General features: G+C 40.6%; 1 protein-coding gene across 2 annotated transcripts in view; it reads right to left on the bottom strand.

Annotated features, from left to right (window-relative positions):
• Window positions 1–16,399, bottom strand: part of igsf21a (immunoglobin superfamily, member 21a) — a 163,821-nt gene that overhangs the window by 101,469 nt on the left and 45,953 nt on the right. For both annotated transcript variants that reach the window (XM_086041571.1, XM_086041572.1), the window contains exon 2: window positions 12,142–12,254. In XM_086041571.1, coding sequence (XP_085897697.1) covers window positions 12,142–12,254 — 113 coding nt within the window. The remainder of the gene's footprint in view (window positions 1–12,141; window positions 12,255–16,399) is intronic.

Raw genomic sequence — 16,399 nt, 5'->3', positions numbered from 1 at the left:
AAGTAAAGAGAGAGTCTTGGTTGCATGTGCATATTCAGGCACATTTCCTGTGCATTTAAAAAAAAAAATCATCATCTATAAGCCATTTATTTTTAAGGGTTATGAAAGATGAATTTGAAATTATACTGTTGTAAGTGTGTTTTGGGATCATACTTTGGGCCAATTATAACATTTTTATGAAGGGGACGCCAATTACATGCAGTTATCACTATTCGTGGAAGGGCTCAGCTTTGTTAACTGTTCAGGCAATATTTTAAGTCGTAATATACTTACGACAAAATAAGTCAACCATTGCTCTGAGTAAAAAGTAAGAACAATAAAACACCCAGTCCCAACTTTAATGACGACGACATTCGTCTTATTTCACATGAAGTGCTCACAAGCCTCATTAAGACATTAAGACTGCTGTTTTGACAAAGATAACCCGTGTTGGTGTTATTGAGGAGTTGAAGTCATAAAAGCAAGAATGTGACGGTTTCAAACTAGGGTTAGGGTTTAGAACTAGGGTTTCAAACTAGGGTTAGGGATACAAACTGGGGTTAGGGTTTCCAACTAGGGTTTCAAACTAGGGTTTCAAACTAGGGTTAGGGTTTCAAACTAGGGTCAGGGTTACAAACTAGGGTTTCAAACTAGGGTTAGGGTTTCAAACTAGGGTTAGGGTTTCAAACTAGGGTTTCAAACTCGGGTTAGGGTTTCAAGCTAGGTTTAGGGTTTCCAACTAGGGTTTTAAATATAGGGTTAGGGATTCAAACTAGGGTTAGGGTTTTAAACTAAGGTTTTAAACTCGGGTTAGGGTTTCAAACTAGGGTTTCAAACCAGGGTTGGGGTTTCCAACTAGGGTTTCAAACTAGGATCAGGGTTTCAAACTAGGGTTTCAAACTAGGGTTAGGGTTAAATCCAATCGTCCACATCATAGACTTCCAAAGTACTTATTATGTAATCATGAAGAAAATTGCACTAGTTTGAAACCTTAGTTTAAAACCCTAACCCTAGTTTGAAACCCTAATTTAAAACCCTAACCCTAGTTTGGATCCCTAACCCTAATGTGAAACTCTAACCCTAGTTTGAAACCCTAATTTGAAATCATAACCCTAATTTGAAACCCTAACCCTAGTTTGAAACACCAGTTTAAAACCCTAACCCCAGTTTGTAACCCTAACCTTAGTTTGAAACTGTAGTTTGAAACCCTAACCCTAGTTTAAAACCCTAGTTGGAAACCCTAACCCTAGTTTGAAACTCTAACCCTAGTTTAAAAACCCTAGTTTGAAACCCTAACCCTAGTTTAAAACCATAGTTTAAAACCCTAACCCTAGTTTGAAATCCTAGTTTGAAAGCCGAACCCTCTTTTGAAACCCTAACCCTAGTTTGAAACCCTAGTTTGAAATGCTAGCCCTAGGTCGAAACACTAGTTTGAAACCCTAACCCTAGTTTAAAACCCTAGTTGGAAACCTTAACCCTAGTTGGAAACCCTGGTTTGAAACCCTATTTCTAGTTTGAAACCCTAAAGCTTCTTTGAAAACCTAGTTTGAAACCCTAATCGTAATTCAAAACCCTAGTTGGAAACCTTAACCCTAGTTGGAAACCCTGGTCTGAAACCCTATTTCTAGTTTGAAACCCTAAAGCTTGTTTGAAAACCTAGTTTGAAACCCTAACCGTAATTCAAAACCCTAGTTGGAAACCTTAACCCTAGTTGGAAACCCTGGTTTGAAACCCTATTTCTAGTATGAAACCCTAACCCTTGTTTGAAACCCTAGTGTGAAACCCTAACCCTAGTTTGAAACCCTAGTTGGATACCCTAACCCTAGTTTGAAACCCTAATCCTAGTTTGAAACCCTAACCCTAGTTAGAAACCCTAGTTTGAAACCCTAACCCTATCTTGAAACCCTAGTTTGAAACCCTAACCCTAGTTTGAAACCCTAACCCTAGTTTTAAACCCTAGTTTGAAACCCTAACCCTAGTTTGAAACCCTAACCATAGTTTGAAACCCTTATTTGAAACCCTAACCCTAGTTTGAAACCCTAACCCTAGTTTGAAACCATAACCCTAGTTTGAAACCCTATTACGAAACCCTAACCCTAGTTTGAAACCCTAGTTGGAAACCCTAACCCTAGTTTGAAACCCTAGTTTGAAACCCTAACCCTAGTTTGAAACCCTAACCCTAGTTTGAAACCCTAATTTGAAACCCTAACCCTTGTTTGAAACCCTAGTGTGAAACCCTAACCCTAGTTTGAAACCCTAGTTGGAAACCCTAACCCTAGTCTGAAACCCTAACCCTAGTTTGAAACCCTAACCCTAGTTTGAAACCCTAATTTGAAACCCTAACCCTAGTTTGAAACCCTAGTTGGAAACCCTAACCCTAGTCTGAAACCCTAACCCTAGTTTGAAACCCTAACCCTAGTTTGAAACCCTAATTTGAAACCCTAACCCTAGTTTGAAACCCTAGTTGGAAACCCTAACCCTAGTTTGAAACCCTAACCCTAGTTTGAAACCCTAGTTTGAAACCCTAACCCTAGTTTGAAACCCTAGTTTGAAACCCTAACCCTAGTTTGAAACCCTAACCCTAGTTTGAAACCCTAGTTGGAAACCCTAACCCTAGTTTGAAACCCTAATTTGAAACCCTAACCCTAGTTTGAAACCCTAGTTGGAAACCCTAACCCTAGTTTGAAACCCTAACCCTAGTTTGAAACCCTAGTTTGAAACCCTAACCCTAGTTTGAAACCCTAGTTTGAAACCCTAACCCTAGTTTGAAACCCTAACCCTAGTTTGAAACCCTAATTTGAAACCCTAACCCTAGTTTGAAACCCTAGTTGGAAACCCTAACCCTAGTTTGAAACCCTAACCCTAGTTTGAAACCCTAGTTTGAAACCCTAACCCTAGTTTGAAACCCTAGTTTGAAACCCTAACCCTAGTTTGAAACCCTAACCCTAGTTTGAAACCCTAATTTGAAACCCTAACCCTAGTTTGAAACCCTAGTTGGAAACCCTAACCCTAGTTTGAAACCCTAACCCTAGTTTGAAACCCTAACCCTAGTTTGAAACCCTAGTTTGAAACCCTAACCCTAGTTTGAAACCCTAACCCTAGTTTGAAACCCTAGTTTGAAACCCTAACCCTAGTCTGAAACCCTAACCATAGTTTGAAACCCTAACCCTACTTTGAAACCCTAATTTGAAACCCTAACCCTAGTTTGAAACCCTAGTTGGAAACCCTAACCCTAGTTTGAAACCCTAGTTTGAAACCCTAACCCTAGTTTGAAACCCTAAACCTAGTTTGAAACCCTAATTTGAAACCCTAACCCTAGTTTGAAACCCTAGTTTGAAACCCTAACCCTAGTTTGAAACCCTAACCCTAGTTTGAAACCCTAACCCTAGTTTGAAACCCTAGTTGGAAACCCTAACCCTAGTTTGAAACCCTAACCCTAGTTTGAAACCCTAGTTTGAAACCCTAACCCTAGTTTGAAACCCTAACCCTAGTTTGAAACCCTAGTTTGAAACCCTAACGCTAGTTTGAAACCCTAGTTTGAAACCCTAACCCTAGTTTGAAACCCTAGTTTGAAACCCTAACCCTAGTTTGAAACCCTAACCCTAGTTTGAAACCCTAATTTGAAACCCTAACCCTAATTTGAAAACCTAGTTTGAAACCCTAACCCTAGTTTGAAACCCTAACCCTAGTTTGAAACCCTAATTTGAAACCCTAACCCTAGTTTGAAACCCTAGTTGGAAACCCTAACCCTAATTTGAAACCCTAGTTTGAAACCCTAACCCTAGTTTGAAACCCTAACCCTAGTTTGAAACCCTAACCCTAGTTTGAAACCCTAGTTGGAAACCCTAACCCTAGTTTGAAACCCTAACCCTAGTTTGAAACCCTAGTTTGAAACCCTAACCCTAGTTTGAAACCCTAACCCTAGTTTGAAACCCTAGTTTGAAACCCTAACCCTAGTTTGAAACCCTAGTTTGAAACCCTAACCCTAGTTTGAAACCCTAGTTTGAAACCCTAACCCTAGTTTGAAACCCTAACCCTAGTTTGAAACCCTAATTTGAAACCCTAACCCTAGTTTGAAACCCTAGTTGGAAACCCTAACCCTAATTTGAAACCCTAGTTTGAAACCCTAACCCTAGTTTGAAACCCTAACCCTAGTTTGAAACCCTAATTTGAAACCCTAACCCTAGTTTGAAACCCTAGTTGGAAACCCTAACCCTAGTTTGAAACCCTAACCCTAGTTTGAAACCCTAGTTTGAAACCCTAACCCTAGTTTGAAACCCTAGTTGGAAACCCTAACCCTAGTTTGAAACCCTAACCCTAGTTTGAAACCCTAACCCTAGTTTGAAACCCTAGTTTGAAACCCTAACCCTAGTTTGAAACCCTAACCCTAGTTTGAAACCCTAACCCTACTTTGAAACCCTAATTTGAAACCCTGACCCTAGTTTGAAACCCTAGTTGGAAACCCTAACCCTAGTTTGAAACCCTAGTTTGAAACCCTAACCCTAGTTTGAAACCCTAACCCTAGTTTGAAACCCTAATTTGAAACCCTAACCCTTGTTTGAAACCCTAGTGTGAAACCCTAACCCTAGTTTGAAACCCTAGTTGGAAACCCTAACCCTAGTCTGAAACCCTAACCCTAGTTTGAAACCCTAACCCTAGTTTGAAACCCTAATTTGAAACCCTAACCCTAGTTTGAAACCCTAGTTGGAAACCCTAACCCTAGTCTGAAACCCTAACCCTAGTTTGAAACCCTAACCCTAGTTTGAAACCCTAATTTGAAACCCTAACCCTAGTTTGAAACCCTAGTTGGAAACCCTAACCCTAGTTTGAAACCCTAACCCTAGTTTGAAACCCTAGTTTGAAACCCTAACCCTAGTTTGAAACCCTAGTTTGAAACCCTAACCCTAGTTTGAAACCCTAGTTGGAAACCCTAACCCTAGTTTGAAACCCTAATTTGAAACCCTAACCCTAGTTTGAAACCCTAGTTGGAAACCCTAACCCTAGTTTGAAACCCTAACCCTAGTTTGAAACCCTAGTTTGAAACCCTAACCCTAGTTTGAAACCCTAGTTTGAAACCCTAACCCTAGTTTGAAACCCTAACCCTAGTTTGAAACCCTAATTTGAAACCCTAACCCTAGTTTGAAACCCTAGTTTGAAACCCTAACCCTAGTTTGAAACCCTAATCCTAGTTCAAAACCCTAGTTTGAAAACCTAACCCTAGTGTGAAACCCTAGTTGGAAACCCTAACCCTAGTTTGAAACCCTAGTTGGAAACCCTAACCCTAGTTTGAAACCCTAACCCTAGTTTGAAACCCTAATTTGAAACCCTAACCCTAGTTTGAAACCCTAGTTGGAAACCCTAACCCTAGTCTGAAACCCTAACCCTAGTTTGAAACCCTAACCCTAGTTTGAAACCCTAATTTGAAACCCTAACCCTAGTTTGAAACCCTAGTTGGAAACCCTAACCCTAGTTTGAAAACCTAACCCTAGTTTGAAACCCTAGTTTGAAACCCTAACCCTAGTTTGAAACCCTAGTTTGAAACCCTAACCCTAATTTGAAACCCTAACCCTAGTTTGAAACCCTAGTTGGAAACCCTAACCCTAGTTTAAAACCCTAACCCTAGTTTGAAACCCTAACCCTAGTTTGAAACCCTAGTTTGAAACCCTAACCCTAGTTTGAAACCCTAACCCTAGTTTGAAACCCTAACCCTACTTTGAAACCCTAATTTGAAACCCTAACCCTAGTTTGAAACCCTAGTTGGAAACCCTAACCCTAGTTTGAAACCCTAGTTTGAAACCCTAACCCTAGTTTGAAACCCTAACCCTAGTTTGAAACCCTAATTTGAAACCCTAACCCTTGTTTGAAACCCTAGTGTGAAACCCTAACCCTAGTTTGAAACCCTAGTTGGAAACCCTAACCCTAGTCTGAAACCCTAACCCTAGTTTGAAACCCTAACCCTAGTTTGAAACCCAAATTTGAAACCCTAACCCTAGTTTGAAACCCTAGTTGGAAACCCTAACCCTAGTCTGAAACCCTAACCCTAGTTTGAAACCCTAACCCTAGTTTGAAACCCTAATTTGAAACCCTAACCCTAGTTTGAAACCCTAGTTGGAAACCCTAACCCTAGTTTGAAACCCTAACCCTAGTTTGAAACCCTAGTTTGAAACCCTAACCCTAGTTTGAAACCCTAGTTTGAAACCCTAACCCTAGTTTGAAACCCTAGTTGGAAACCCTAACCCTAGTTTGAAACCCTAATTTGAAACCCTAACCCTAGTTTGAAACCCTAGTTGGAAACCCTAACCCTAGTTTGAAACCCTAACCCTAGTTTGAAACCCTAGTTTGAAACCCTAACCCTAGTTTGAAACCCTAGTTTGAAACCCTAACCCTAGTTTGAAACCCTAACCCTAGTTTGAAACCCTAATTTGAAACCCTAACCCTAGTTTGAAACCCTAGTTGGAAACCCTAACCCTAGTTTGAAACCCTAACCCTAGTTTGAAACCCTAGTTTGAAACCCTAACCCTAGTTTGAAACCCTAGTTTGAAACCCTAACCCTAGTTTGAAACCCTAACCCTAGTTTGAAACCCTAATTTGAAACCCTAACCCTAGTTTGAAACCCTAGTTGGAAACCCTAACCCTAGTTTGAAACCCTAACCCTAGTTTGAAACCCTAACCCTAGTTTGAAACCCTAGTTTGAAACCCTAACCCTAGTTTGAAACCCTAACCCTAGTTTGAAACCCTAGTTTGAAACCCTAACCCTAGTCTGAAACCCTAACCATAGTTTGAAACCCTAACCCTACTTTGAAACCCTAATTTGAAACCCTAACCCTAGTTTGAAACCCTAGTTTGAAACCCTAACCCTAGTTTGAAACCCTAGTTGGAAACCCTAACCCTAGTTTGAAACCCTAATTTGAAACCCTAACCCTAGTTTGAAACCCTAGTTGGAAACCCTAACCCTAGTTTGAAACCCTAACCCTAGTTTGAAACCCTAGTTTGAAACCCTAACCCTAGTTTGAAACCCTAGTTTGAAACCCTAACCCTAGTTTGAAACCCTAATTTGAAACCCTAACCCTAGTTTGAAACCCTAGTTGGAAACCCTAACCCTAGTTTGAAACCCTAACCCTAGTTTGAAACCCTAACCCTAGTTTGAAACCCTAGTTTGAAACCCTAACCCTAGTTTGAAACCCTAACCCTAGTTTGAAACCCTAGTTTGAAACCCTAACCCTAGTCTGAAACCCTAACCCTAGTTTGAAACCCTAACCCTACTTTGAAACCCTAATTTGAAACCCTAACCCTAGTTTGAAACCCTAGTTGGAAACCCTAACCCTAGTTTGAAACCCTAGTTTGAAACCCTAACCCTAGTTTGAAACCCTAACCCTAGTTTGAAACCCTAATTTGAAACCCTAACCCTAGTTTGAAACCCTAGTTTGAAACCCTAACCCTAGTTTGAAACCCTAACCCTAGTTTGAAACCCTAACCCTAGTTTGAAACCCTAGTTGGAAACCCTAACCCTAGTTTGAAACCCTAACCCTAGTTTGAAATCCTAACCCTAGTTTGAAACCCTAGTTTGAAACCCTAACCCTAGTTTGAAACCCTAACCCTAGTTTGAAACCCTAGTTTGAAACCCTAACCCTAGTCTGAAACCCTAACCCTAGTTTGAAACCCTAACCCTAGTTTGAAACCCTAGTTTGAAACCCTAACCCTAGTTTGCAACCCTAGTGTGAAACCCTAACCCTAGATTGAAACCCTATTATGAAACCCTCACCCTAGTTTGAAACCCTAACCCTAGTTTGAAACCCTAGTTTGCAACCCTAGTGTGAAACCCTAACCCTAGATTGAAACCCTATTATGAAACCCTAACCCTAGTTTGAAACCCTATTTGGAAACCCTAACCCTAGTTTGAAACCCTAACCCTAGTTTGCAACCCTAATGTGAAACCCTAACCCTAGTTTGAAACCCTAGTTGGAAACCCTAACCCTAATTTGAAACCCTAACCCTAGTTTGAAACACTAGTTTGAAACCCTAACCCTAGTTTGAAACCCTAACCCTAGTTTGAAACCCTAATTTGAAACCCTAACCCTAATTTGAAACCCTAGTTGGAAACCCTATTCCTAGTTTGAAACCCTAACCCTAGATTGAAACCCTATTATGAAACCCTAACCCTAGTTTGAAACCCTATTTGGAAACCCTAACCCTAGTTTGAAACCCTAACCCTAGTTTGCAACCCTAATTTGTAATCCTAACCCTAGTTTGAAAACCTAGTTGGAAACCCTAACCCTAGTTTGAAACCCTAACCCTAGTTTGAAACCCTAGTTTGAAACCCTAACCCTAGTTTGAAACCCTAACCCTAGTTTGGAACCCTAGTTTGAAACCCTAACCCTAGTTTGAAACCCTAGTTTGAAACCCTAACCCTAGTTTGCAACCCTAGTGTGAAACCCTAACCCTAGATTGAAACCCTATTATGAAACCCTAACCCTAGTTTGAAACCCTAGTTGGAAACCCTAACCCTAGTTTGAAACCCTAACCCTAGTTTGAAACCCTAGTTTGAAACCCTAACCCTAGTTTGAAACCCTAGTTTGAAACCCTAACCCTAGTTTGAAACCCTAATTTGAAACCCTAACCCTAGTTTGAAACCCTAACCCTAGTTTGAACCCTAGTTTGAAACCCTAACCCTAGTTCGAAATCCTAGTTTGAAACCCTAACCCTATCTTGAAACCCTAGTTTGAAACCCTAACCCTAGTTTGAAACCCTAGTTTGAAACCCTAACCCTAGTTTGAAACCCTATCCCTAGTTTGAAACCCTAACCCTAGTTTGAAACCCTAACCCTAGTTTGAAACCCTAATTTGAAACCCTAACCCTAGTTTGAAACCCTAACCCTAGTTCGAAACCCTAGTTTGGAACCCTAACCGTAGTTTGAAACCCTAACCCTAGTTCGAAACCCTAGTTTGGAACCCTAACCCTATCTTGAAACCCTAGTTTGAAACCCTAACCCTAGTTTGAAACCCTAATTTGAAACCCTAACCCTAGTTCGAAACCCTAACCCTAGTTCGAAACCCTAGTTTGGAACCCTAACCCTATCTTGAAACCCTAGTTTTAAACCCTAACCGTAGTTTGAAACCCTAGTTTGAAACCCTAACCCTAGTTTGCAACCCTAATTTGAAACCCTTTCAAACTAGGGTTAGGGTTTCAAACTAGGGTTAGGGTTTCAAATTAGGGTTAGGGTTTCAAACTAGGGTTAGGGTTTCAAATTAGGGTTGGGGTTTCCAACTAGGGTTTCAAACTAGGGTTAGGGTTTCAAACTAGGGTTAGGGTTTCAAACTGGGGTTTCAAACTAGGGTTAGTGTTTCAAACTAGGGTTAGGGTTTCAAACTAGGGTTAGGGTTTCCAACTAGGGTTTCAAACTAGGGTTAGGGTTTCCAACTAGGGTTTCAAACTAGGGTTAGGGTTTCAAACTTGGATTTCGAACTAGGGATAGGGTTTCAAACTAGGGTTTCAAACTAGGGTTAGGGTTTTAAAATAGGGTTTTAAACTAGGGTTAGGGTTTCAAACTAGGGTTCCAAACTAGGGTTAGGGTTTCAAACTAGGGTTAGGGTTTCCAACTAGGGTTTTGAACTAGGGTTAGGGTTTCCAACTAGGGTTTCAAACTAGGGTTAGTGTTTCAAACTAGGGTTTCAAACAAGGGTTAGGGTTTCAAACTAGGAATAGGGTTTCAGACTAGGATTTAAAACTCGGGCTAGGGTTTCAAACTAAGGTTTCAAACCAGGGTTAGGGTTTCAAACTAAGGTTTCAAACCAGGGTTAGGGTTTCCAACTAGGGTTTCAAACTAGGGTTAGGGTTTCAAACTAGGGTTTCGAACTAGGGTTAGGGTTTCAAACTAGGGTTTCAAACTAGGGTTAGCGTTTTAAAATAGGGTTTTAAACTAGGGTTAGGGTTTCAAACTAGGGTTTCAAACTAGGGTTAGGGTTTCAAACTAGGGTTAGGGTTTCCAACTAGGGTTTTGAACTAGGGTTAGGGTTTCCAACTAGGGTTTCAAACTAGGGTTAGTGTTTCAAACTAGGGTTTCAAACAAGGGTTAGGGTTTCAAACTAGGAATAGGGTTTCAGACTAGGATTTAAAACTCGGGCTAGGGTTTCAAACTAAGGTTTCAAACCAGGGTTAGGGTTTCAAACTAAGGTTTCAAACCAGGGTTAGGGTTTCAAACTAGGAATAGGGTTTCAAATTAGGGTTTCAAACTAAGGTTAGGGTTTCCAACTAGGGTTTCAAACTAAAGTTAGGGTTTCAAACTAGGGTTTCAATCTAGGGTTAGGGTTTCAAACATTTTAGCCAATACACCCGTATTAATTTCATGCAGCGGTTTTATGGCCCAAAATAAACTCCTACAGGCATACGCTGTTTTTTTTCTTCTTCTTCGTCTCCCTAACAGAAATTTAATTACTGGCAGCAGTTACGCGGCATAGTAAACCGCTCGGGACTTTAATAACCGTCGAATCGCCAGCTGTGAACTATTAAGCAACGGCAGCGACAGCCAGGGACGCCTCCCAAGCAGCTGGCCAAAGTAAAAGTCTGAGGTTTGACATAGCAGAGGAACTGGCACACGGGAGACTGAGTTCCTGTGTCACAATAAAAGTCCTTATGAAATGGTTCACTCACTCAGAGGTGGGAAAAAGTACTCACGCTCAGCACTTAGGGCTAGTTTTCAATTTTCAATAAAATCACATTTGTCAAAGTAAAATGATTTGTGAAAAAAAAAAAATCATCCCTTTCTGGCCCAATCTTATGCTTCTAATTTGAATTGCAAGAAATCCCTGCCCCCAAGGGAAAACAACCAGTCAGAGCCAGAAGGTGTGCCTAACAAAGTGTCAAAAATGTATCGTGCACTTGCGGGCACACTACCTTAGACTTCAGGACCTTTACTAAAGATATGGCGGAATATCCACCTCTGGGAATTAGGAACAGAAAAGAAAAAAAAGGGTGAACACAGGAGTTCCCTTGCAGAAGTGGAGGCAGCTGAGAGTGTTCAGATGTGATGCAGAATGAGCAACATTTCTGCTCGTCAGATATGTTCATCACCTCTTTTTGATTTGAAATTGATTGTACACTGAAAGAAATAAAAACGTCAAACAAAATTTTGTGTTATAGTTACACTTGACTGACTGACTTGACTACAAATGAATCAATCAACCAACAAAGCAGCTGTGCTAACACCTGCTTCTTTACAGTGTTAATGCTAGCTTAGTATTGCTAGCCCTACAATTTTGATCAAAAGGGATATGCATTCTCTGTGAATTTGAGAATCACACTCATGCACATTCATGAGGGGCGTGCCTTATGACAGAGACTTGAGGTGCAAAAGTAGACGTATTGATCCAACTCCTGCGCTGAATGAAGTCAAAGTGAAATAGTACACACTTTGAAATGTACTGAAATACAAATGTACTAATGGATATTTTAATTCCAATTATATACAGTTCCGTCTTGATAACTTGGTACAAAAAACTTGCACGCAAAATAGTTTTCCTCTTTTTTAAACTTCGTGTTAAATGTTGTTTTTTAACCAAGAGCTTGCTTACGTTGGCTCGACTTGTTTGCTATTATATCGCGTTAGCTAGTGATGTCACTATCAAATATTTTTAGAATTGATTATTCTATTAATTATTCCATCAATTAAAGAATTAATAAACATGGAATAATCAGATAAAATTGTCTTTTTCATTAAAGTATATAACAAAACCATGTATTTACTGTTGCTTATTTAGTATTTAGTATTGTTTAGCAACAAAAGACAACTAATCAACGATTAAGCAATATCTCACTCAAGGGATTGATATGGTCATTGTTTTCCAAAGTAAAAAAACCCAAATGTTTTCAAATGTGTTATTTTAATCAAGCTCAAAAGATAATCTGTCTGCTTTCATGAAGGACGACAAAAATCAGAGAATAATTACGCTCCAGAGGCTAAAATCAGAAGACAATTTTATGTTAAACAATTACTTGAATGTTAAAATAGTTGTTGATTATTTTGACAATTGATTATTTGTCAATTGACAGATTAATTTCGACACCTCTAATATTAGCTAATGATGACAACTGAAAAAAATGTTCCTTACTTTTCAGACACATTGTTTAGAGAGAATTTTTGACTGACAGAACCACCGCTGCACTCACCCGATACCAAACGATTTCCCGGAGCCTCCCATCCGTCTTAAAGTTGCACTTGAGGGTCACGGTCTCACCCACCACCACAGGAGGCAGCGGCTCGATAGTGACAGTCAAATACCCTGCCAAGGCACACACGCACACAGGAAAGAAAGAAACACACTTTAAAGTGGAACTTGAATGAAAATAGTCGTGCCGCCACAAGATGTTCATGGATTTAAAGTGTGTAAAGCAGACAAAGAGGCGGCAAATGACTTAAATTCCATCCCATCTGGTAAAAGCAATTTGTGCCGTGCAAATGGCAGGTCGGCCACCTGCGCACAAAGACGTCTCGAGTCATCCTTCATAATGGGCTAATTGTTGGAAGCGAATGACACTATTGCTGTGTTTACTGGTGTGTATAAAGTTTCTGCGGGGTGCAAAGAATGGACAGCTTGCCTTTTGGTGAATAAACATCTCAAGAAGGACAATCAGTAGTTTAAAGGCTTACATAGCAGACTTTGGTGCAGCTGGCGTGAGCTCAATCCCCCTTCCATTGCTCTGGGAACGACTGGTGACTAGTCCGGGTTGAGACCGGTTTGATAGAGGGAAAAACCTGCATTCATTTCCCGATAAAATTTGCACTGGTTGTTTGCTTGTCTCCAGACTAAATACCGTCATGTTCTGCAGCACATACCAACCAAAATCCATATTGGATGGAACATTGTGATTTGCTAGGAAAGTTGTAGATGTGATCTTTTGAAAATGTAAACAATTACCTAATTCTTTGTTTAAACAGAACAGTTTCTCATTTACAATGTTGAATTCAGTGTCTTGCCCAAGGACACTTCGGCAGTGGACAGCGATTCGAAGCGTCGACTTTTTTGGTCACCGGACGTCCCGTTCTTAAATTTCCATGGAAACGAATGTCACCAGGCCACCTTGATAGATTGCCTTCAACCTGTTACTATGCGTACGCTCCTTGAGTTGCTTGTCAGCTAACTGCGGTACTACTGCTCAGCTTTAAGTTCCAACTAAAGTAAACGCAAACAAGGCAAAGACAAAACAGCACATTGCAAAAAGGCACGCATGGACGTACTGTAGATCAGCGGCAGCGCGACTGTCACATCAGCGCATCCTTAATGTGGTCATTAAAGGATGTTAATTAAATCAGCGGCGTTGAGGGCTCTTGTCTCCAGAGTCAAGTTGAATGTCTAAACCTTAGCTTATCCTCCACTTTGAGAAAATCCCCAACACTTGACATAAAGCCACAAGCGGAGCAGTACGGACCCGTGAAAATTTGTCTCGTTGCAATGGCGGAAAAGGTGCTCATCGTGCATTTCTTGACGATGATAACGATATTTTTTTTATTGATGTGATCGCAGAGGTAATTAATTTACCATCTATCTATTTGTCATTTGGCCTTGGTGGAGGTCTGTGGCACAATTTGCAAAGGGGCAAATGTCACTGAAACCTTCCATGGCATGATCAGCTCTGGATTTTTTGTCTTTGTATTTGAATATAGTGTGGTTTAACCGAGTGATTACAATGAGCAACAACAATACAATGGAATAAAAAATATACAATAAGCTGTGTGTTGTGTATGCGGCGTTGTTTTACTTTTCATAGTTCTGATCATGTGTGCCCGAGCCTCGATCAAATCCACCAAAATTGCGTTACGCCACCTGCGTCACATCTTAGACCTGCTTTTAACTGGTCTGAATTGTAGTCTACTTTAAGTCACCAAATTGTCAGGTGTGCAGGGGGCCTGGGATAGAGGACACCCTCAAATGGCCAGCGAGGAATCGAAGAACATTTGAACATTGTTCTGTTACTGCTTTGCATATCCCGTTGTTATTGATTTGGATTTGGATTTTGTGTATTTTACTCAGTTTGAAGTATCTATACATTTCAGAAAGTGACTTGGGTTAACCTAAAAGTGAGTTCAAACCTAAAATTAAGCAAATCATAATAGGTTTTTCGTCCCAAATTATACAAAATGGCCGGTCGATAATCTAAAATTGAAATAAAATAGGATTATAAAACAGAGTGAACTCAAAACCTTTTGTTAACTCCTTTAATCAACATAAGGTGAATTATAATGAAAGGGGAAACTTTAAGGTACAAATGCAAATAGATGTTCTCATAATATTTTTTTTTATTTGTCGTCCGGTCTTGTCCTGTTCACTGCTCATAGTAAACTGCCGGCGTATATATAAATTGCTCAGACTCTGGTATCTCTTTACCAATCTTACCACTCATCGAATCCAGAACTAGTCCAGTAGCTTATTTCCCTCTGCCTAACAGCATAGGTGCTACAATATTCTAGGGTACAATATTTTAAAGGTCTAGTGGTTCACTCATGCTGGAGCTGAAAAGGCATTATGGGCAATTCGGTCCAACATCGGGGTGAGGGTGGGGAGGGGATTGTATTTTTGCCAGTAGAGGAAACGGTGCAGCAAAGGATGGTGAATTTTCAAAAGAGCAAATTGCACGGGTGACGCACTCGTCAGGGCGCTTCACGTCTGGAGGAGTCGCAGCGGTTGCAGGCTGCTCTGCGCCAGCTCGCTGTTCCCACGCAAGCCAATCGCGGTCACGTCATGAATTTCACACGCTGTAATTGCTGCGTTCTTGCCAAACCAACCGTGTCTCTCGTTATGCCCGGGCTAAAGCGGGGTACTGTGCGTGGCACGCACTGCACCAAAGGTCATGCTTTCCCATCAGTTTTCCTCGCAATTAGAGCATGAACAAGTTTCAAATTTGTCTTTCTTGTCAAGAGGACAACGTTTAAGCAACATCATTGAAACACCAATCTGCACTGGCCGTGTATTAGTAAATCCACTTATCCTCCACCCAAGTCCATTTGCAGGTGTGGAGTGGTCAACAAAGAGTGTGAGGTGTTTAATTGGCACATATTAGTCGCTCGCAGGCATCTGGCTTGTTTTCATGCAGAGGAACAACACCATCTGATGAGGGCTACGCATTCCTCTTTGTACCATTAATGATGGCAATTTGCCAAGATGCACGGGGACAAACAAAAGACTTCCGCCAATGGACCGACACCGAAATCTGTCGGTTGCTGTGGGCCGCTGTGATTTATGATCATCATTGGTACAACCCAAGAGGAACATAAAGCCTTCGTAAGTGTCCGTTCGCCACCAGTAGGCATTGTTACATGGACACACACATGCTCCGCTTTACAACCACTGCTTAATCTGGTGCTGAAGATTTCAACCTGAAATTTGTTTTGTTTTGTACAGGTAAATATCATTATTGATGCAAAAGTACACTGTACATTTTCAAAATGCACAAAGCTTTCATAGCATTGCGCTTAATCAGGCAAAAAAATTGCAAATTTACACCCTATATTGAGTCGAAATTAATATTTGTCTCATAAATTCTATTCCCTTCCTACCCCTCAAAAAGGCAAAAGTTTTAATACATTATTCATCAAGACGATCAAGGGCTAAAAACGGACTACTTCCCTAAATGGAGTCAAATGGTGGTCTCTAAACGTTTGAAAGCCAGTAAGAAGCTGTGCTCACCTTAACAATGACATCAAGCCATGGTAGCATCTTCATTCTTAGTCATTCACACTTTATGCCCCAGGAGACATTACGCACTCGTTGTCAAAGTTGTCTTATAATTAATTGCAAGTCCCAAGTACATCCCTTCTCACTCTGCGAACATCATTGATTTGGCATTTGAATGACGTCAAACTGACAACTGTGCGTCAAGGGAATAAAGCAAGATTTAATGGAATCCTTCATACACAGTGAAACAAGTGTGCTCTTTTCATCACTCATCATTCACTGACCATCAGGTGTGTGTGCTACGGCCCTCAGAGCAAAAGAAAAAAAAAAGCTTGGAGAGATCTGTCTGACAGCTTTTCTTTGTCAGTCGGTGTTGGAGGGGAGAGGTGGGGGGGGTGTTGTCAGTTAAATGACCAACAATGCAGCCCCATCATAGTCACGGTTCACTATTCGCAAATTCACCAATTTGTTCTTTTTTCTCTTGAAACATTATCCAGCTTCTCATGGCAAAACTCATTTATTTGCATGCCTAAAGATGGCACAACATGCTGCGAAAGATCTGTCTCAAGGGGAATTGGTGTCAAAGAAGTCTTGTGGAAGTCATATGTTGTATCTACCATGAGATACATATTTTTTATGTCAGGGAAGATCTCAGTTTAGCCTGGCTGGATTGTTAATGGAAGAATGTAAAAACATTTAGCTCGATAAATTCTTATTTCTTCTTTTGTAAATTGCGGCAACAGCAAAACTAAAAA

This window comes from Filicampus tigris, chromosome 9, assembly GCF_054856515.1.
Source record: "Filicampus tigris isolate MCC_2025a chromosome 9, RoL_Ftig_1.0, whole genome shotgun sequence".
In the NCBI taxonomy this organism is placed as follows: domain Eukaryota; kingdom Metazoa; phylum Chordata; class Actinopteri; order Syngnathiformes; family Syngnathidae; genus Filicampus; species Filicampus tigris.
This window is presented reverse-complemented; position numbering and strand designations above follow the sequence as displayed.